We start from the raw sequence: 24,022 nt of genomic DNA, 5'->3' as shown, positions 1-24,022 counted from the left end.
TTAGGAATGCAGATGGTGGAGGAAAAGTGCAGCTGTGTAAACCTGCCTCCAGTAAGTCAAAGGAGCTTGCAAAGAAAAGCGTCTGGACTTCTTTAAGTTACTTGAAGACGTTTCACCTCTCATCCGAGAAGCTTCTTCAGTTCTAAGGTCAAATGGTGGAGAGTCCCAGATATAAACCTAGTGGGAGTATCCCCCCACAGAGGGACAAAAGGACCCCCTTTGTCCCTCTGTGGGGGGATACTCCCACTAGGTTTATATCTGGGACTCTCCACCATTTGACCTTAGAACTGAAGAAGCTTCTCGGATGAGAGGTGAAACGTCTTCAAGTAACTTAAAGAAGTCCAGACGCTTTTCTTTGCAAGCTCCTTTGACTACGATGACCTGGATGACTGAGAACCTTCACAGACATACTGCCTCCAGTAAATTTCTTTGCCAGATTTCCTGAGAACTGTGGCTATAAAACGGGTATAGCTACAGTTATTCTAAATGATAATTACTTCTTAAATCATGAAAAACAGCAAGAGGGAGAAACACACCGACTGTGTTTTGTGGTTAAATCTATGATCGATTTAGAATTCAGGTTATTTTTTGCAGGCTTGCAGCCCTATTGTGTTGATTCTGCAATCTCAATGAGAATTCACTTTACAGCAGAGTTAATATTTTATTTTTTTGTGACTAACAAAGAGAAGTTATGCTCACCAACAATTAACCAGTGAAGTTTAGTTTTCGTGGTTCTCTAAATTTAAGTTTTGAATTTAATTTTTGTAGTCAGAGAAAAATCTGTAAGATTCAGACTCAGACAACTGGAGACCCGACGACCAGGTAGTCGTTCTTGTTATACTTAGAACTTTGAAGTCTGCCTCCTGGGGCGCATGTGTAGCTGCTGCACTGTGATGTAATGTCTGTGGATGAGTCCACGTGATCACAAAAAACAGGCAGGCGTAAGGACATCTATATGGACCTTTGCATTCATCGTCTGAAATTACAATTCCAGCTTCAGGTCCCAGTCACACGGGCCCAGAGACCGGTCAGCTACTCCCTGGCAGGGAGGACTAGGAAAAACACATTCCTCAACCAGATGGCGACGGACTGCTGAAGGTTGCTGGCAATCACCAAGTACTGCAACAAAAACCTCCTTGAGATTGCTTTGGTCATGAGCAGATTGCCTTGATTGCCCCTAGTTGGTGACTTGTCTGTAAACACTTGATAACTACTCCGTAAGCATTTAAGATACAAAACCAGAAATGGAAACTGCTTGTGGCGACCGACTGAATTCTAGTCAAGCGTGTCTGAGGCCTAAAGAAAGCAATCCAGTGTTGCTTTCCAGTGTCACCCTATTTCTTTTAAATAGTTGCATATTTGTATGAAAAATGTTGGCTTTTATTACACAATTTACATCACTTTTTTGTGTGTCGACTAGATTTGTTAGGAAACAATGAGGTTTTAACTATGATAGCTCTAATATAAATCAGCTTAATTGCAATTCAATGGCTTCCACATAGCTATGCTAATGGGAACAGAACCTCCTTATGGTACCAATTTCAGGAAAACCCTCAGAAATGGATTTTTAGAAGCTTTTAACTTCCATGTAAATGATCTACTGTACATTAGAAGAAATCTTGATAATCATATATATATATATCTATCTATCTATCTATCTATCTATCTATCTATCTATCTATCTATCTATATATATATATATATATGTATGTATGTATGTATGTATGTATGTATGTGTGTGTCAATACGTCGTATTTAACATTCCTGAATAGGCAGTGACCAAAACTGGAAAGTAAAATTTGCATTCCCTGCTATTTACCTTTGACTCACTCACACATGGTAAATATTTCCAGAGTCAAAACCAAAGATAAGCAGGTGCCTAAACAAAAAAACATTAACACCAATTATCCCTGTAATGAAACTGATGGCTGCCCAGTTCTTTACATGAAAACAAGCTGGATTCAATCTGGCCAAGAACATTCTGCTGTTCTTGTTGTAATTAGGAAAAACTCCCTCACCGCTCGAAATTGTGCCCAGAATACGAAACAGCAAAAACATTACTTGGTACATGACTCAAAACAATAAAATATTCATAGCTACATTTAGTTAGACAATACTAACATTCAACTTGGTCACGCACTTTGGATTATAAGATTCCAAATGGATTTCATTTTCTCTTTTTGCAATCAATGCTATCAGAGGCGACCTGGCAGCAGGGTCATTCTGTATATTATAAACAGAATAAACAAAAATCTATCTAAAACTCTATTACTCTGATCTATTTGCCCTTCACTCTCTAACAAACATTCCAGCTTTTACCAGACGGGCCTATTTTAAACCAGGCATTAACAGCTCCACATGACTAAACAGCATAAGCTAAATAAGCACGTGGCCAATGTGGGGTGTCACAATACAATACAATAGCAACTTTTACACCTCTAGTCAACATACACTCACCAACCACTTCATCGGGTACGCATGTTGAACTGTTTGTGAAGTCAAATACCTAATCAGCCAATCAACATGGCCCCGACTCAAGTTAAGGGACTTTGAATGGTTGCGTAGTCGCTGGTGCCAGGTTGTCTGGTGTGAGTATTTCGGAAACTGCTGATCTACCAGAATTTTCCCACACAACCATCTCAAGGGTTTACAGAGAATGAAAAAGACAAAATATCCAGTGAGGCAGTAGTCTGGATGAAAATGCTTTGATGTTGTCAGAGGTCAGAAAAGAATGGCCAGGCTGCTTGGAGCTGACAGGAAGGAACAGTAACTCAAATAAACACTCGTTACATCCAATGAATGCAGCAGGGGAAAGTGATATAGTGTGATTATGATACTTTTGGCTATATATATATATATCTTTTAAAAAAAAAAAAAAGAAAAAAAGAACAGAGCAACATTATCATGACTGTAGCTTACAGGCAGGAGCATTTATTTATTAGTGCCAACAAAATGAAGGGCTTTTCACCCATGTGTTTCAGTGTGCTGCTGTCATTGATGACACACTACCTATTTCAAAGCATAAATCTATTTCCACAAGCTACCATTAGTGCAATATGCTTTGTCACTACTATTGCACAAAGTCAAATGCAAGCACAAAAGTAGCCTAGGAAGTGTTTTGTCTGGAACTTTTAAGTAAAAGTATAAAATAACTGCTTAACCCTTTAGTTAAACAAGTGGAGTCACTTGTTTTACATTTGGGTCACACATCAGCAGCTTTTCGTGTCTCCTTCTTCATAGCCTGGTTGGAGGATGACGTTTATGTCATGTAAACATTTATACTGGTATTTTCATGGACAATTTAATATGGCACAGTCCTTGTGTGCAGAAGATCATCTCTGAATGCACAAAACATCAAACTTTGAAGCTGATGTGTTACACCAGCAGAAGGACACACTGGGTGCCACTCCCATTACACAAGAACAGAGGCTGCAATTCACTTAAACTGGACAACAGAAGACTGGAAAAATGTTACATGGTCGGATCGGTCTCGATTTCTCCTGCTACTTTAGGAAGGTAAGGTCAGAATTTGGCGTAGACGATATAAAACCATGGTGGTTCTGTAATGGTGTTGAAAATTGGACAGAAGTTTTTGTAAAATATAAAAACTTCAGTCCAGGGTCTTTCTGCATTAATGTTTGTAAATTATTTCGCAAAAGTAGAATATACTGCAGTGGATTAGAAGTCCTTGAGTCGATCGCAGATGACGAAAAGAGGTGTTTTAGTGTTACCACCATAGGATTTTCTGCTGTCGTAACACCAAGCAAATACGTATTTCAACCAAGTTCGTTTAGGCTGTAACAGAAAACACTATGTGTCAAGTTTACTGCGTACTGTCTTACAGGAAGGCCTGTGAATTCATGTATTGCAGTTTCCTTTACAATAACCGAGGGCAAGACTGGCAAAGAGAGTGACAAACGGTGGGTGGTAGTGACAAGCTGTTCGATTCTTTTGTATGCGCATGTAGGAAGACAAAGCAGAGTCTGACAATCAACCTGCAGCAACGGGACTAAGGGTTTGAAAAATGACAAACTGTCACACTCTGTTGAAGGCTTACCCCACATGGCTGGAAGATAAGCCCATCGACTTCATGGCTGACCTGGGATGTGAAACTGCCTTCTAGGAGCTGGAAAAAAAACAAGAAAAAAGCCCAGTTTGAGTCAAGTAAAACAGATTAATGATAAGATTGACAACTGACAGCTTTAGCTAAACTACAGGAAATTACATTGATTTATGAAGTTTTCTAAAGCTATAGAGCTTGCCAATACTTACCTAACACTCTAAAAGCAATGAAGTATCGAGTTTCAGCATAACCGGAAGGCTTATATTTGGCAAATCACTCAGAGTTACAAGGACAAGCCTGATATGTTATTTTCTCCTTGTAGCCTTGAGACTAAGCACTAATCTTTTTTGACTGATAATGCATCTCTGAGAGATCAATACAGATAACTTGACAGACTAGGTTAAGGACAAAAATAGCAAGAAATCATTAGGTCCCAGATGACGTGAAAGACAGCATTTCATCTCTTCTATGAACACCAACCACTGTAGCTGTTGCTAAGAAAAGGAGAACAATGGCACCGTACTTGAGGAGGGATGCCCAGGGGAGACAGAGTCATTGTACAGCAAAAGAAAATTTTCTACATCATGAAGCACATCAACTGCCATGGCAACAACAGCAAGGATATTAGCATTTCTAAATTAATGCTGAATATACCAGCTGCATTGGGGAACAGATGAGGAAATCTCCCAATTCAAGAGCAATTTAAATTTTTGTCCTGTCTTTCAAATAAATACTGTTACCCATCTACAGTCGGTTTTAGGTTTTTACACTGGATACTTCCAGAGCTGCAGTAAAAACACAGTTTACCTATTAGATGACTCTTGGAAACATCAATGGAGGGTAATGAGGAGAAAGACCACGGTTTCATTAAGTGTGGGTTTTAGTATCTAAGCATCAAAAACAAGGACTATCAGGGATATGCTCACTGGCTTCCACCTTGTGTTTGAAAGCCATTAGCCAATGAGTGTGAGGTTTCACAGTTAGACATGTTTCTTGTCATCAAATCACATTTCAAGATGGTGACAAAAAAAAATTGCCCATCTCAAGGCTATTAAACTAAAAAAAAAAAAAAACAACTGGTGAATGATGTCACAGTAGCTTTTATATGGTCTATTGGTATGACCTAACAAAGATTTCCTGTATCAGCTTCCACTTTTCCATTGCCTGTCCATTAAGTGGCATAGAGAGATCTATTTATTACCCATAGCATAGTCAGTTGTTTCCCCTTTTAGTCAGCTGATGGAGGAATCCAAATGCCGTTTCAAACCTGTTTCAAACATATCTATGTAAAGCATAAAGAGGGAATAGCACACCTCTTCAACTACAGAGCCAGACAAATGGTCTTGGTTCAGTCAGATATATCCTGAAAAGAGAAGCTGGGGTGAAGGTGAGTTGCAAAGAAGCTTGCAGTTTTTGTAGTTAAAGCAGATTCATGAGCTCACGCTGCATGAGATTTCTCAAGTGGATGCTTAGAAGGATTTCTCTGATCCAACAACTGATCTGCTGAAATCATGGCAGAACTTAACTTTTTGAATCCATAATACTCAAGCAAACTTTTGAAAAACTCAAAAACATAATTAGTTTAATACCTATTAGGATGCCTTCCACGAAACATGTAATACTCTTTACTCTTGTTATTGCACACTAAACGTGTATTTATTTCATAAACCTGCATATTTTGCAGTACAAATATAGTGCCTCATTGCAGGTTCACTAAGCTATGTTCTCTTGTACTCCCTCCATGTGTTTTTTTAATGTAGAGAATGGAAGCATACAACTCTGTAACTGTGAAAATTAAACAACTTTTAATTGCTTTAATCCAAACACTGTGAAAGCAGAGAAATAAAATGCCAAAAAATCGTGTGCAGTCAAGCATAAAAATGAAGACTGAGGCTTTTGTGTGCTTGACAGGGGGGAGGTCAATGTGAAGAGGCCAGCCAGGGTTAGCCGAGTACTCCATCTTCAGTGATATTTGAAAATGTAAGAAACTGAAATGCAAGACCTTCAAACGAATGTTTCAAGAGTGAACAAGAGAAACAAGATGAAACTGCAATCGCGTGGCAAATCAACCTTCCACAAAAATAAAACTGTGCAAAGACTTTGTGATGTTGGGATGTTAGTGTTGTGCTTGCTGTGAAATATTACCAATATAAAGTCAATGTTCACAGTGGCTGGAAGCGAAACCTACTAATTCTGCTGCTACTGCTGGGAAAGGGAGAAATCGATATAGAAACGTGTCATGTGGCATGGAAAATTCTGCCAGTTGTCAAACCTAATATATGATTGCACAGCTACATACTGCAGAACTGAATATAAGCATTTCAAGGGCCAAACACTAGCAGAAAATACAAAATCAGCTGAGAAAGAGGGCTTGCAAAGCAAGAAATGTCACACTCTCTGTTGCAAAAATATGCACTATATGAATGATCAGCTACGTGACTATTTATGAAAGGTGTGACTCATACAGACGAACCCACAGGGAATTCTTTGCAGTTCCTCTCAGTTCATCGTGGCCCACATCTTTGTGTCAGTATTGTATTTTAATTCACTGTGCTGGCCAAGAGCAAATGCATAAAAAAATATGGAAACATCAGATGTTTGTTTTTTTATGAACTATCTTAAAAAGGAATAATGAAATTGTAACATGATAAATCAGTCATTTAAAAAAACTGCGTTACATTATCTGCTGTAGTTATGTTGGAGGAAGCTTCTTATGCTGTTTTTGCAAACCTTCACTGATCTTTGGCATTTGGTATGTTCATGCAGAGTGTAAATATATTTCGGCAAGCAGGAAATGGCTTTGGTCAATAAAACAGAAAGCAAATGCATTAGTGCACTGCAGTAGATATCAGGTATCATATCAAAGCCATCAAGATGTGCTACAGCAGAAAGCAATGCATTTTAGCCATGCAGAAAGGTACTGAAAGGTGGAACAGGGGTGACCTTTTATAATATATTCTATCATGTCTTCGCTGTAATGACAGACAATAAAGTGAGGTCATTAAACTTTAATTAACATTGCCTGCATACATCTCCACTTATTGTCCAGCCTTGACATTTCAATAAGCAGCCATGAACATTGTAAAGTGCCTGCTGACTAGGAGATAGCAAAGTGTTCAGTAGATATGAAGACTGCCAACTATGATTAGAGCCAAGATGAGCTAACACACACTTGTAGTATAGGAGATGAGAGATTGTCATCTGTCCTGGTGCTGCTTGGAGACAAACCAAATTATAAGCTCAATCACAAATACAAGAAATTGTGGAATGAGACAACTAAATTTCCACTCAGCGCAGGGCTCAAAAAGCCTGCGAAGACCATAGAATTCTTATATAGACTGTCTCTCCTGTTAAGGTCCCGCTGACCTGAGTATTTTGTCCAGCATTAGACCAACAGATTGAGCTGCTCTGTGATCTATGATGATATACTCTGTCACAAAAATTCTCTTTGAAGAGAGCAGATTCTGCTGTACAATACATCAGAAAAAAACTGCTGCGAAGGAGGACACTTATTCACTTTTTATTTTTAAAAAGAAATGGGGATACAAAGATACTGATATTAAGACACAAATATAGAAATTACCTGTTATACCACATGCATGGCACTATTTTTTCCTGTAATTTTTAAATAAAGACTTTTATCACCTTTTATTTACTGAAAAAAAATATATTCATGGTGCCAAAACATTCTGACGTCCTTGTTATTAGAAGTTAAAGGTTAAAATAACATTATGCTTTATAATTAATGTTTGTCCTTGAGGTGTTTCTTTTTCCACTGAACATCTGCAAAGCCAGTTTTATTTTTGTCTTTATTTTTTTTTACCTCTACTGCTCACATATTGCTACGATTCTTTCCACAGTGCTGCAACCAGCACTGTGGAAAGAACCAGCAGAGTATGTAAAGCTGGAAGCAAAAACCTGCTTTCACACACTTGAATGCACAGTAAAAATGAAAAGGGGACCCACTCATGAAAAAACCCCTCAAAACATTCCATTGCACTACTTGTGGTCAAAAGGCTCCACAGTCAAGTTTATCCATTTGGTAGCATAAAAAAAAAAAAAAAAATCTGACAGCTTCTATGAAATTTTACCAGCGCGGCAGGACTAGAGAGTGTGACTTTTATCAATATTCTCCTCTTGTGGTTATCTATTCTTTTGTTCATCCACTGATCTCTGTCCTGCTGTTATACCACTTGATTTACACAATAACTCATCACCTTTACTGAAATGGCGATCTCAGTGATATGGATGCTATGGAAAATGGTGTGATCCTTGGGTCATTTGCAGCATAAAGCGTGTAGCAGCATTCATTTCTTCTTCAAAGATGATGAATTTGCATTCAAATAGCATGTCTATTATACCACTAGAGGAGTTCCACAAAGTACTTTTTCGTTTTTCAGACGATGTGTTCCAGGAAAGTAAGAGAAGTCATTAGCCTTAGAGGGGCGCAGATGCATTTATCTAAAGCAACGGCAAAGTGTTCACTCCCTGCCATATCTGCAAAGAAAGTGGAGCAACATCAGTGCTCTCCAGAATGATGAATGAGTCACAGCAGATCACACAAAGCTTGACAACCATGCTGACATGGAGAAGGCAGGTAGCCAGACTAAAAAGAAATGGTGTCTTTATGAAGGAACGGCACGTAGGCGGTAAGATCTGGGAGTTCCATTTCAGTTCTCTTGCCATCTTAGCACACCCACCCACCACCTTCGGCAAGCACAGTGAACCCTGGATGGAGTGATGAGCAGAAAAGAAGACTTCCACTCACACGTACTCCTACAGTAAGGAAGTTCCTTGGAGTGATAATGCAGAGAGGGGGCAGCGACCCTGCTTTTATGGTTAAACCTCTTTAGGAAGGAAACACAGAGCTGAGCCTGGGACAAGTAGGTTAAGGTGAATAACAAAGCCCCATTAAGAGATCAGGACTTTATCGTAGACTCCACGGCAGAAACAGGACAACGAAGACGCTCGGGGAAATCAACCAGTAATATAGAGTGCAGTTTTTCTCCCCTTGAGAGAGACTGAATGACAGAGTGATGGAAGTTAGACCATTTTCTTCACCAGTGTTTCACGTTCGAGCTCATTTCACAAAAGGGACACAGTGATGAATGATATCCAGCAAATACTGATAGGATTGAAATGACATGAAGTATGCTACTCTGCTTCCCTCTTTTTCTTACTGTGATTCGTCTTCAACAGAGTAAAACGCATATTTTATATAAGCAAAGGACACAGGAGAAAGTCATTTCAGGTTATCTGAATATATACAGATTCAGTAAAATGAAATAAAATAAAAATGCCATAATGGTCAGAACATAGATATTTATTAGAAGCTATACACTCACCAGTCGAAACAGTAAAACCACTCCCAGGTGAAGAATGCAATGCTTTGCTGAGAATCCTTCAGTTCTGGCAGACCAACCGTGACTATGACACTGCCAGAGAGCAACAACATGCTGCAGCAGGACATTAGGCCCTACCACACCTCGAAAATGGCTCGGGAACGAGCTGAGAAACACAACAATGAGCCCAAAGCAGGAACAAGCAGGAGGCCTCACCCTATAGCTCAAGGCATCTAAAGCAGCGGTCTCCAACCTTTTTTGCGCCACGGACCGGTTTATGCCCGACAATATTTTCATGGACCGGCCTTTAAGGTGTTGCGGATAAATACAACAAAATAAAACTAGTACCGGTACCGAAAAAAAGAAAATTTATTCATAACACACGTGAAAAGACCAAGGAAAACCGAGTAAACGATAAAAACGATAACAAAATAACGCTGAAAACCAATAAAAACCCTGAAAACTATACATTTCACACCTGAGCCTCAACTCTCGCGGCCCGGTACCAAACGACTCACGACTCACCAAAAGACTACTGGGCATTTGCCCTTTGGGAATGCGGATACTGTAAGTGTTGCAGATTGCTTTTGTTTCGATCTACTGATCATTTTAGCTCTAGTGACAGCTGGTGACAGCCAGCTAGGTAATGGCCCTGACGCTCTGATGACTTGATGCACAAGGAGAAAAATGACAGCGACAGAGAAATAAATGTGCAAATGCCACCAGTCAACCGAGAAGAACAAACAAATTTATCAAATACATTTGGAGTTTGATATCGGACCGTTTCGACCATAATTGTCGCCATAATTTCTCATCCATATAACTGCAGTAAAGTCAGATTCACCTTCAAAAACAAACTGAAAATGAAGCCTTCGTAAAAGTTATGAAGTTGCTCTTCTTTGGGGATTTTTTGGTCTAAAAAACCTGGAATCACTACTGTGGTAAAGATTTTAACAGTTTACTCTTATTTAATCCAGTTGTCTTCTCCAATCTGCACCATTTTTAGCTTTTCTGCTGCTCCCACAAAATATCCCATTGGTCAAAATTACAGCTGTGATCTAGAAGATGACTTTGAATGACCCATCCCCATGTGGTTAAGAATGACAGACTGTATTAGGCTGAACTGCAAATGCTTGTGTGAAATACCAAGTAAAACGGACAGGTAGAAACATTTTCTGTGCATTTCTACTAAAAGTCAAAATGCCATGCAGTCCTACCAAGATGAAATAAACCAGGAGGCATTAAAGGTGCACTGAACTCTTCCTATTCAATTTATAAAAACAAACAAACAAATGAATTGATGTTTCCACTGCGAAAGTTGCAAGTGACCAAACAGAGCTACGTGTGAAAATATTTATAAGGAATCTGTCCCAGAATGTTTGTAATGAAGTAATGAAGAATATCTACAGTGACATTTTATAAAGAGTAAAAATAGGATAATGTATGCAAAATGCATCTTATGGTGTGTTTTTATAGAAATAATCCAAGCATTCAGGATAATGCAGCTCATTCTTATTAAAGTAACACTGGCTTATTTTTTGTGCAATATAACAATCTCTTCCTCACCACAGCTGGACTGTTATTATGCACTTTTGTTTCCTAAAGCCTTTGTATTTTCCTGCAGCCTGCTCATCCTCTTTACTCTAAGGAGGTCTAGGTGCGGGGGCTGAATCAAAGGTGGAAAGGATGGATTGATATTCCAGTCATACTGTGGGGCTGTTGCTGGAGGAACCTTTCAACCCTAATGTGAATGGTTCTATAAAGGCTGTGTGCAGTTGCCTATTAGATGAAAAGCCCACATCAGAGTGTGCAAGGCAGCTAAACCACTGGCTGGCCTGGAGTCAAACATGGTTATCCAGTCTTGAAAATGTCAGTGTCTTTAAAAAAAGAAAATTGATTGTATTTGATTTGACACTTCCAAAAAAAACTCAATTATTAACACCTAGACGATTAAACTAGAACAGGCCAAAGATGATGAAAAATCACAAGGGCGCAGCGTGAAATTAAACTGTGTTATGAGGGGAATTTGGTTTTACCGGACAGGTGTCTTGATGACTGATGGACATGGTCCAACATTTCTTGCCACAAAATTGGAAAAAGTTTTTACAAGATCATGAAAAAATTTGAACATAATAATGAATAATATTAAGTCTGGTTCAGTAACCCTATTGACTAAAGCATTAATAACGCAGAGCTTCATTAACACCTCTCTGATAGTGTTATTTCTGCATTGGACTGAATTCTATTTTAGAGATATAGGTAACTGTATTTACTTGGCTTTCTTTGTGAGGACATCTGTAAAATATAGATAACTAATTAAGCAAACTCTGTGAGTCATTATTTTAAAAAAAAAAAGCCACCAGGTATTATTGATGGTTAGGTAATGCAATACTTGCATATTGATCAATGACTGGTCAAGAGGTAAAAGGGTATGGAGTGGGTCTAAAGACTGGGTTACAACCAAAAAAACTAAATTACAAGTTGGTACAAGCAGTGGAAACCTTTGCAAAGAGACAGTAAAAATGTCAATATTTGAGCAATATCAATATTTTGGGCATTAATTAAGTGATCATAGGAAAGAGATGGGACTTTAGCCAGTCCAAGTCTGAGCTGAAGCTACACCACTGCCAGTTAGACACATCACCGGTCTGCCTCCAAGACAGGAAAGATAAACTGACTACTGCAAACGCACAGCAGTGCTGAACACAGCCCACATACTCAGACACATTCATACAGACAGCAGACAGAGTGTCAGTGTGAAAAGGCAATGACCAGGAGGCAGCCTTTTACTGGGCTCCGATAGCATGCTGTGCTGTCAGTAAGAGAAGAGAGTGTGATGGTTTTGGAGTTGGCTGCACATCTGAAAGGTAAAAGATCGGACTTTGTGTAGAAGAGTTCAAAGGAGTTACATGTCAGGATTTAGATGTGGTTATACTATTACTGACCTTAAACTTTGATATTAAATGAAAACCTTGAATAGCAAAGGCATACTCCAAAGCATTTAAAAAACCTAACTTTTAGCAGAAAAAGATTCATTTAAGTAACTGCTCACTTTATTTGACAGTTGAGTGTGTAGACTAGAGACAGATCCTCTTATGTAAGGAATCAAACCCAGGCCATTGGTAATGGCACATCTCGTATGTCCCTAACAATCAGGCATACAGCTCACACTGGCAAATAATCCTTGTTAACCGAAAAGTCATTCCATTTGTGTGTTTGTCCAATGACTAGACAACTAAAAGTCTAAAAGAAAAAAGGTGGTTTACTTGTCAGATAAAATAAAACTATTCTAATCAATTAAAATATTTGCAGATTACCTTTTCTTCTGTTTACTAATTGGATCATTAGTTGAGTAAATTTCTTGCTTCACGCTGGAGCATAAATATTTTAGACAACCCTTCTTGTTTAGGAAAAACAACTGCACTTGCTTTCTATAAGAGAAGGAGAAAATGTATATGCATAAACAGAATGGATACAATTAAACCTTTTAATACTAACAAATGTAGCAATACTGGCATTATACTAAATAATGTATATTTTGCTCCTGAAAAATTACAAAGTATGAGAATGCACCACACTCAAAATGTGTCTGCAAAAACTCTGTAGCAGAGACCTGTAAAAATGCCTCTATAAGGGATGAGAGTGAACTTGGTAAGAACTAATGATGCATGATATTCCCATGAAACTTCCAAAGGCCTGAATTACTAGATTAACCACGAAATTTCTCTGGTTGATTACCTACATGAAGACAATATGTCTATATATTTTTTTTTAAAGTTTATAAAAATTTTATGTGGCAGTTTGCATACATATAACACATATGTTGTATACATATCAAACTTACACAGGTGAGTAGTAATAATGTATTTGGGGCAGTTTCTTTTAGTTAGCCTGACAGAAGACGCATTATGGAGGCATTTCAAAATGGACGGGTACATGTGTGAGAGTTTTAAATAAACAGGCACCGTCTATTGGCTGCATCTCATCTCCTGTTGATTATCACTCATGTATTACATAAGCAATTTAAACAAGACTTTATTGATATTTACCTTTATGTAGGTCCTTCTTCTGAAACAGATGCATTTAATAGGATCATGTGTTGGAAAGAGGGTGAAAAACATTCTCTATACAGATACACAGTGTGACATTTTGTAGTCCATAGGGCCTCACAGGAATTTGTAGTGTGTCTGTAATAATTTCACCTTTCAGGTTCAAGCCAGCCAGCAGCTGCCATGGGAAATGTCAACTTCGAGCTTGAAGCTTAGATGCTGTTTCCATGGTTATGTTCAAAAACATTTTTTCCTCTTTTGTAAAACGAAATAATGCAATAGCTGCAGTATCACTCATGTTTTTATGTCCTTGTACAAATTAAAAAAATAATAATAATACAATTTTGACTTTAAAATTCACAGCACAGAAATGATTACAAATTTAGTAAGAAAGAAAAATTCTATTAAAAAAAAAAATCTGTTTTTTTAACATAATAGAAGTTGTGCTGCTGACTTGATAAGGGCTTTTTATTAGGATGGATGGGGACAAGGACACCCTGAAACAACCATGGTTTAAAAAGAAGAAGAAACCAGCAGCCTAAAAGCAGAGTAGCAAAATGCAAGAACACCTGCTGACCTGACCCAGAGGACACGTGTTTCGTCATCCGCCCTGAGCCTGGAAGGAGGAAGGAGAGCAGGCAAGCAGAACAAATAAAAGAAGCTGCCTCACTTGATTTTGCTACATATTTAGCTGCTTTCCCGTTAGTGAATCCGACCTTTACTGTATAGATATGCCGTGCATCATCAGCTCTTGCATAATGTCTTGGAGGCTTTGAAGAAAACTAAAAAATCTCAAAGCAACTGAGGTAAACAAACATTAGTCATCCAGTCCATGTTGTGTGTTCTTCCACGCAGCATAAGCCCTTATACAACAGTCAACATGTTTCCCTCTATGAGTGGGTGCAGCAGCAGGCACAGCAGCAAGAGAGAGAGTGAGGACGCAGGTTATGAAGTGCAGCTTGTTCTTGAACCTAACCGTGGAGGATGTATTACCATGGCCTTAGGTGCAGGCTGACAAATCACTTTTTCCTTCTTTTTTTTTGCAGTGCCTTTCATAAAGTAGGTGGGACATGCAGCTGAGACGTTACAGTTCCCCCCAACCTCAAATTAGATAATTTTCTGGCCTTAATTAGGACGAATAAATCTTGTAGATATGAAGGTCAATAATGTAGATTTGATCTTACTAGCTTACCCATTATCCAGTATGTTGGGTAGATCGCCACAGAGGAACTTTGATATTAAGCTGTGATTAAAGCGTGTTTGTGTGTGTTTTTTTTTAAAACAAGTTAAAACACCCACATGAAGGAGGTAAAAAAAAGATGGAGACCTGAGTGCTTGCTTCTTCAGCACCAACAGCTGGACTGACAGAGGTGTGAGGTCAGGGAGCAACGGGAAACCAGCCGACTGACAGCCTTCAGCTAACGAGACATGCTGTTCCGGAGGCGTTACTTTCCTCCGGCCCCACCACAGTATACCTGCTCCGACTGACAAACATGAACTCTGACTCATGAGTCAGGGAAATGCAACAAGAGCACCATGAAGGGAGGACATTTACATGAAATCAAGAACCATTAATAATGAGGAAGGGGAGCCGGGAAAGAATAAAAAGGCTTCTCATCACATTTTGGCCATCGGCCATCTGAAAGCGTAACTTTGGCCTTCTGACCATGAACTAGTTTTATTTAACAAGAGAAATGTTGGTGTAGCTTGCTTCAGTCTCGCACATCTGCAGCACTACCATCGGGGATTAACTTTTTCCAACTGAATTTTGAAAGTGCTTCCATTTAGTTAAAACCTTACGTAGAAACTCAGTCTTCTTCTGGCTTTGCAGAGATAAATTCCTGGTATAATTTAAAACATGCACGCATTTCAGTTCGCCTTTTTCACAGCCTAAAGTATAAAGCAGACAACTCAAATGATGTTAGGTTAAACTCTCAGCACAGATTCTGCAGCTGCTTATCAGGTGTAGGCAGCCTCAAGGCCATATGTCACCAACTGCTGACAATCAGTGCACTACTAATTTATACTCACTGACCATTTAATAGGAATACCAGTGAAATCTAAAGCAAAGCACAATGTTGCCAACAAGGGAAACTATTCGGGCCACTTGGACAACATGAACTGCACACAAACTAACAGATATTCTAAGCGACTATTCTGAATACTTTCGGTCCAACTTTTCAACTTATTTTGTCATCAGGAAACTGCAGGAGAAAAGCAGCCATCACAGCAGCACACAAACAAAAAGCAACCAAACAAAACTGCCTTCATTCAAAATCTACCCCTAGTGATTTTATAGAGCATTTGCCCTAAAATCTATTTCACTTTTCTACTTACATTTTAAAGGGAAGTCGATTTCATTGCTTTTTTTATATTCAGCATGCTACTCTAAACCTTAATCTCGCCCAGTGTGATTAGGTTCGTGCTCTGTGAAAAGACTGCAATCTCACAAAAAAAAGTATCCAGATAACCATTTTTCAGGTCTCTATCCAAATTCAATCTCAGTTAGAAAAACAAAAGGTGTTTCAAGATGACATTGAGTTCAGCTAAGAAAGTTGGTTCTTCTTTCCCCATTTCATGACTTTCTAGTTTCCAGGGAGAAGATGCTAGCTGTGTTGGAGATATCAGTATTTTGTAGGGGATCTTTATTCATCTTAGGCCTAAAATATGATACATGACGGTGAGATATTAGAAACTCTATAAAAAGGGCACAGCCAAACCTAGACCTTCTAATATCCTTTTTTAATGTTAAGGTTACTAAACTGTGACTTAATTGAATCTGAATACACCTTGAACCACATTTAATTACTGCACGCTTTACAAAAGGCCTCACCGCATGATTGCTTTTAAAAATTGAATTAAAAAACAGAAATTTAAAGAAGAAAAGCCCGTTTAAATTTATTCCTACTTTAAAGAGCAATTAATTGAGTTGAACAGATGTAACTTGTTTCTCTTTCTTCCCCTCACAGACAGACCTTTCCACCAGAAGACGTCTGCTCATCTGCTCACAACAGCAACTCATTTTCATGTTATTCATTAAAATAAAACAAATTCTGCATTCTTTTGCTTACTAAAAACATGGATTTTAGTAGCTAAAAAATGAAATAATTTTCTTAAATTCTTCTACACTTTTTTTTATTATTGAATTTTCAGCAACAGGTTTTCTGAAGGTTTTTCAAAGCCTTTCTTTGGACATTGGCTGTTTGTCTTTTGTTTTAATTGTTTGTTAAGCCCCTTAACACTGACCTATGAACCATTCAGGCATAACAAAAGAAACAAAAAACATCTTTAAGGAATGAACCCGGACTGTAACTAGACATAATAGACAGCTTGGCAAAGAGACAAGTTAAGTTGTGTCTTTAGACACTGTGTTACTAGTATTGTTCTTGTTCTTCTTCAGAGCACTGTGCGTGTATGGATATATATTTCTGATTGGTCCTCAACCACACAATACCTTCTGCTGAAGCCCATACCTGCCAAAAATAACCACCAAATTTTTTGCTATGTTTCAGGACTAATAACCTCCAACTTTTTAAGAGTTCATCATCAAGGTCAAAACCCGCCTGTTAGAAAAAGTTCTGTCACACACCAAAAAGTTAATAAAACTTAGACTTGTTTGAATTTTATGATTAGTTCACTCTTAAGGGAAACTTGCCAGCTTCCAGTGGGCTGAGACTGTAACACTCTTTTCTGTAATCCAGGAAGGAATATGAATTTCTACCTTGTAAACTGATCCTCTGTGGAAATTGCCAATACTCTTAAACTCTGCAAGCAAGAAAATGACCAGACATTCCAGTCTTGACTTGATGTCTAATGCCACGAAGGGAATATAGAGATTTCTGCTGAATACATTCTCAGTCCAATTTAGAAGTACCTCTTACCAGAGGATTTTTTTTAATGTATTGAGAATAATGTGCATTTTTGTTTTTATTGTGAAACATCAGCCATCCCAAAATGATATTTAGAATATTGTACAAGTGCACAGAACAAACTAATTTACTTGTGAACATTTATTAGTAAGTTGAGATAAGAGCATATTTGACAGTTAGTGCGCTTTCTTAAAGATTTCATCATAACAACCAGGAAAAAACTGCAGCATTTAAACAAAGAGCTACAGTTAAGTGCAGGAATTCAAGGTTATAGCAATATTAGACACTGCAACCTTTCCCATCTCCCTGCAGGTGATTATTACAGTGGGTGTAACTGGAGTTTGACAACATGGGTACTTGTATATAAAGTACATGTAAATACAAATGCATATTACTATAATACACTAGCTCTTTGTCTGTCTGGCAACTCCTTCAACACAGTCATGAGCTTAGCAGCATAACTTTAGCAGATATTTACATCTTGGGCAACTGAAGGTATATATATTATATTAAATATTATGATATCGTCATGACGTCTAGCAACAAGCAAAAATGACCAACTGCTAGCATTTATATCCAGAAAAACCTTATAAACACATCTCATTTTAGTTTCAAGACAATAACATCTAATTCCCCCCATTAAAACTTATCGCAGCTGCTTCACATTTAGTTTTGGCAGGACTACACAGTCTGTCGAGCAATATCACAATAAATATTAGTCGTGACTGAATTTCAATTAAAAAAAATTTATATAACAATTTTAAAAACCCGAAAACTAATACTATTAGTTTATAAAGATATTTAAAATTATAATTCGATATTTTATTTTGCTGTATTTAATGACGAATAAACAAATTACCGTAATTGTCGGGCTATAAGCCGCTACTTTTTGCACAAGCTTTGAACCCTGCGGCTTTTAGTCAGGTGCGGCTTTTCTATGGATTGTCCATGATTTTTGTCATATCGTAAGACGATTTGTTTTGTTTGTTCCGCTGTTGTACAGCACTACGTTGCCTGGCAGAAGGGCATGTGATCAGACACACAGTATCGGGGTTCAAGAGTGGTATGTTGGTCACATGTCCATCCGCCAGGCAACATAGTGCCGTACAAGTAGCGCGAAAAACAAACTTCAAAGTAGCGCTATGCGTTCAGCAGGAGGCGTGGATGATGAGCGGCGATAAACTTGCGAAAAGCAAGTTATGCTCAACTCCACCGGTGGAATCTGACAGCGTGGAAAAGTGTGAAAACATCCATGATCACCAACGGATTTCGAAGGGCTGGACTGCTGCATGATGGAGAGGAGGACACCGCCACGGCCCTTCTGAGGGTGTTCGACTCCAACACTGACAACGAGGATTTGTTTGGTTTTGAAAGTGACAACGAAGGAAAGAAGCTGAGAGTGGATGATGAAGCCATCCTGAGCCTGTTCGTATCCGACACTGGAGAAGAGGACTTTGGTGGTTTTAGTGCGCAGGAAGAAGAGAAAGATGGTGGTGAATGACTGACTTTTCTTCTTGTTAAAGCCGTGTCACTGCACCTGAGCCTAAAAGGTAGTCTGAATCTATTTTTCTGGTGTGCTGTAGGTTACTGTTGTGTACTACATTTGTTACTCATTTATGAAGCACAGTACATGTTTCGTACTTGTAATTACCGCTACTTGTACATATACCTAAAAAGTTATGCAAATATGTACCCATAACTTGTTTTTCAAAATATTAATAAAAGTGATGTGTCTCCAAACAGCCATCTCTTTCCTGACAATTCCCTTTGTGCATATTCTCTTACATATGATAAGTCAACATTGAAACACCTGCGGCTTTTAGTCAGGTGCGGCTAATGTATGTACAAAACAGGATTTTCCCCTGATTTTAGCTTGTGCGGCTAATATTCAGGTGTGCTTTGTAGTCCAGGAAATACGGTACACACAATTTCTTTTCACAAGCTTTTGTAATTTATGATAATTGCAATTGAAGGGCCTGATTTATATCAGATTCATGTAAGCAAATCTAATTTGGCCACAGTTTTTCTTCAACTAATGAAGAAGCAGTGTGCATCACATCAAACTAAATTAAACATGCCATGAATACAATTAATTGTAGAGCAAGATCAGAATTATTGGCTACTGTCAGCCAAGTCCACTCAATCCTCATAAGAGGGAAATTCCAAAAATATATTATCTGGTTGCCCCGATGGACAAATTCTGTAAAACTAAAAGGGTTCTTTGTAAGATAATTGGAAAAGTGGAGGAAGCAAAAAGAATAAATGTTCCCAATTGGTGGGGAAATGGCGATATGAATGTGTAAGTCTGCGAGATAAAAAACAGGAGCCTAGCAACAGACAAAAGCTATCACACAACTCCAGCCTGTGACTGAAATATCCCCAAAATGGAATTTCTGGTTGATATGCAATGAAGTAGATGGTTGTGCTGCTATGAATTAATGAGACAGATTCCAGCTTCTCCCTCTTAATGTCCCATACAACAGAGATATGCCTGTATGGGGAGCAGATGGCCAGTGAAAAACACAATAGAGCAGTCAGAAACCAGACAGCTCTGACTTCATTTCGAGAAAATCTCGATCAGCATGAACCCCAAAGCTCGCAGAGGTTATGCCTTACAAAGGTTCTTAGAAAAGACGATAGCAAAGGGTTAGACCAGAGGTAACGCAACCATTCATACTAGGAATTTTGCACAAAAGCACAAAAACACCAAGATATCAATGTTGGCAGAAGAAGAAGTGGAAAAAGCAGAAGAAATGTCAAAAACTTCACCCCCTCCAAACACTTTGATCGTCGCCGAATATGGACCGCCAACATTCCCAACTGATCTTTGTCCGAGCAAAACATGAAACTAATTGTGCTCTGACCTCCCACAGACCTGATTATAGGGCACAAGAGCAGGCCTTTGAGAGAGGCTTAACATCTTTTGAGAGAAATAAAGTCACTGCCATTTGCAGCCTATGAACAGCACAGTACTCTAACCTGGGCCATGAAGATGTACGACAGGACAAAAGCATAAAAACATCACCCAAAATAGACAGTAAATATATCTGAGTAAACATAGAAATGTATTTGATGTTTATTCATGGTATTAATGTGCTAATTAAAGCAATGCTAGGAGACGACCACTCCAAAATGTTACAAAGTGAAGTTTCGTTTTTTCCTCCTAGTCAGAGTTTGCAACACCAGCAGTGTATTGTTACGCTTACAGCTACCACACACCTGAGACCTATTATGATCCATCCCAGCCTAGGTAGCTGTGAGTTCCCTCCCTTAGGCCCAACCTCAAGAAGGCGCCTGCTTCCTTCTATGAGACTGGGCTTGCTATAAGAAGTTGGTGTATTGATGTGTTTCAACTGCTCTTGGTCTGCCCCCACCAGCTCAGACCAATTTGCTCATGAATTACTGTTGCCCTGGAAAACAACGTCTAGGGATATAACTGGGACACAACTAGCTCAACAAATTCATTTTAGGAAACAATATGTGCGGAATTTGGGTCGTCTGTGTTTCTTTGTTTGAAAAGCTGGATTTTGCTTCAACTGGGCGCCATCTGTCTAAGAAATGGAGAGGGAAATGGACTGGAAAGGGAAAAGAGCACCGTTGATTACAATACCTTGCGTGAAGCATGAATGTCATAGAAGGGCTTTTGTCGGACACTGTAGGGCTCCTTGGTCTTGTCAATCTGTCCAGTCTTCATCTTTTCGTTCCTGGGAGAAATTATTTCCTTTTCTATGCATAACAGCCGGATATTGAAATCACACTGGCCAACAGGCTGTCCCTGAAACACAAAACAAAATCAGTTATTCAACTCTACCCTCTTGCAAACATTCACAGGTTATTCTATGCTTGGCTATTCACAAACAAGAACAATTAACATCTATACGAATGCGACAAATATGACAGTATTTATTTGGACTTGGATTTAACTTTGCAGTTGTTCCAAGGCTAGATTAGCGCATACATTTTAAAATGCATTTCTTTTCTGAAAACATATGTGAAGATTACTGAGCTGCCAGTTTTGTCACCATGGCAACACTGGTAATTTTACTTTTCGTGAGGTTGAGGACTAGGACTTTTGTACATCTGAACAAGGCAGGCATTTTCAAAAGGGGAACAAAAAGAACTTTACAATTGGTGTGACAGTAGCGTAAAGTACACTTTGAGGTGCTTCTTGGAATCCTTTCCTCAGAATGAACAGACTGATGAAAATAGGACGAGGGACTTTTTTCATGATGACCCAGTCAACTGCAAACAAACTGCTAGGTATATTCAATCAGACATTAGACCACAAAACAATACTCCATAAATGTGTAAATGCAATTACATATCTCGCCAATATTTGACCAATATTGAGTGTTTAAATTCATCGGCATAATGATGGAGTTGCTCCCGTCCTTTGCAGCTATAACAGGTTCCACTCTTCTGGGAAGGCTCTCTACAAGAGTTTGAAATGTGTCTGTGGGAATTTTTGCCCATTCATCCAGAAGAGTGTATGTACGGTCAGACCACTGATGTTGAATGAGCTGGCCTGGAATACAATCTTTGCTCTAGTTCATCCCAAAAGTGTTTGATGGAGTTCAAGTCAGGAGTCTGTGTGTGCCAGTAAACACCAAAACTCATGCAACCTTGAGTTTATGGACAGAAAATTACATTCCCAAATGGTTCCCAGAAAATTTCTTGGTAAGCTGAAGCATTAAAATTCCCCTCGACCTACCACAGAGAAATAACCCCACAGCAATATCCCTCCTCCACCAAACTTAACAGTTGGAACAATGCAGTGAGGCAGGTAATGTTCTTTTTGACGTCTCAGTCTGCCACATAGAAAAGCGTGAGTTATCACTCCACAGAATATCTTTCCACTGTTCCAGACTTCAGTGGCGGTGTGCTTTACACCACTCCATCCAACCCTTGGCATTATGCATGCGTGCCATAGAAATCCAAACCGTGAATTCTCCTGAGTAAGCAGAATGTTGGGGACTTTGACGCACTATGTGCGCCTCAGTGCACAGCGACCCCGCTCTATAACTTTACATGGTCTACCACTTTGCGGTTGAAGTTCTGTGATTCCTAAACGTTTGCACTTTGCATTAATACCACTTACAGTTGATTGTGGAATATCTAGGAGAGATGAAATTTCACATACTGGCTTGCTACAAAGCTTATTAGAACAACTCAGTCACTCACAAATGTTTATAAAGGCAGGCTGCATGGCTAGGTGCTTGATTTTATACAGCTGTGGTAATGGGCGAGAAATCACCTAATTTCAATCATTAAGAGGTGTGGCCCAATACTTTTATATATGGTAACCTGTGAAAAGGTTACTTTAACATCAGCTGAACTCGTCCCAAAAAAGTACACTGCACAGCTAAATCAGCTTTTCTTTGTCACCATGACAACAGTTGCCCCACAATGTTGGTCAATCACTGTTATTCCACATAGACAAGCATTTCAACCTGAGCCACTACTTTCGTTTACACAGACGGGGGCCACAAAGGTTCTGCCACAACCATCTGCTGGTCCACTGTGACTTTGACAGGAAAAAGTACAGCAAAGCTTGTTCCTGTCCCGGGTTATAAATAATAAAGCTCAGGTGGAAAATATAAAAGTGTTAAATGGTGCCGAGGAGTTTGAGATGAAAACAGCCTGATACGGCTCATTACTGCCACATATTTTCTACTGCTCGGCCGACAAAGCAATTAAAAACAACGACTCACAGACTTCACTTTTATCAAAACTGCTGACGTTAGTGATGAAAATCTGCCAGATGATCATCAACCAAATACGTGGCAACAATTTGACATTTAATTGAAAAAAAATGAGCTCAAACTCCAACTGAGCTGCAATTTATTTGGTGCCAAAACACATCATAAGTCACAGAAAGCTTTTTTTTTTTTTAAATTACCCGGCTGTGATAAGCACAAAAATACTTTTTAATTTCTAACCCAAACACCTCCTTGACTGTTAAAATTGATATTTATTATAAAAGAAAGAAAAGACGAAGCAGACAATCCATTTTCAAACCACTTTATGATTTGCCAGAAAACTACATACTTTGGCAAGATAGACTTGTTTTTAACCGAGCAGTTACACAACAGTATTCTCTATGCTAATCACTGGCTCTGGTACAGCCACTAAATAAAAAGAATAATGGAATTGAATTTAAAAATGTGTTTGGCACCGATAACAGCAGCATGTTGTTCCAAACATCATTCTATCTGCTTATTGAAAATACAATAATCTTTCCTTTGTAGGGCTTAAATAAACAATCTTAAAGCCCATGATAGTAATTATTAATTTACTGTAGATGATCTTTACTACATTAAAAGCATTTATGTTTTGTTAATTAGATAATTATTTTTTGTCAAATGATGATTGCCAACAAGTTTAACACATTTTTCTAAAATGATGGCAATCTAAGACAAGGAAAAAAATGGGTAAAAGAAACGTTCCAACAGCCACTTTTTCTACTGAAACTGGCAAAAGTTTTTGAACATGAATGAAAAATAAATAAATAAATATACAAATCGATGAACTGACTGTTACAGGTCTACTGTGCAGCCTAATGCAAAGCCAGTTTTTAAGCAGCAATTATTCGCGTATTGGACCATTTCATGAGGTTTTAGTTTCTTAGACAAAGAACATCGATTTATCAAAACAATTCGTCGAAACATTAGCAATTTTTACAGCTCTTACACCAGCAGG

The 24,022-nt window shown here is 38.6% G+C and overlaps 1 protein-coding gene across 1 annotated transcript in view; it reads right to left on the bottom strand.

Annotated features, from left to right (window-relative positions):
• The window catches only part of rngtt (RNA guanylyltransferase and 5'-phosphatase), a 105,681-nt gene that overhangs the window by 35,972 nt on the left and 45,687 nt on the right, over positions 1-24,022 (bottom strand). The window contains exons 11-12 of the mRNA XM_084953778.1: positions 20,934-21,098; positions 4,058-4,126 (exon numbers count right to left, since the gene is read on the bottom strand). Coding sequence (XP_084809904.1) covers positions 4,058-4,126; positions 20,934-21,098 — 234 coding nt within the window. The remainder of the gene's footprint in view (positions 1-4,057; positions 4,127-20,933; positions 21,099-24,022) is intronic.

This window comes from Perissodus microlepis, chromosome 15, assembly GCF_051167445.1.
Source record: "Perissodus microlepis isolate ML-2025 ecotype Zambia chromosome 15, ASM5116744v1, whole genome shotgun sequence".
In the NCBI taxonomy this organism is placed as follows: Eukaryota; Metazoa; Chordata; class Actinopteri; order Cichliformes; family Cichlidae; genus Perissodus; species Perissodus microlepis.
The sequence above is the reverse complement of the archived record's forward strand: the minus strand, read 5'-3'. Positions and strand labels throughout refer to the sequence as shown.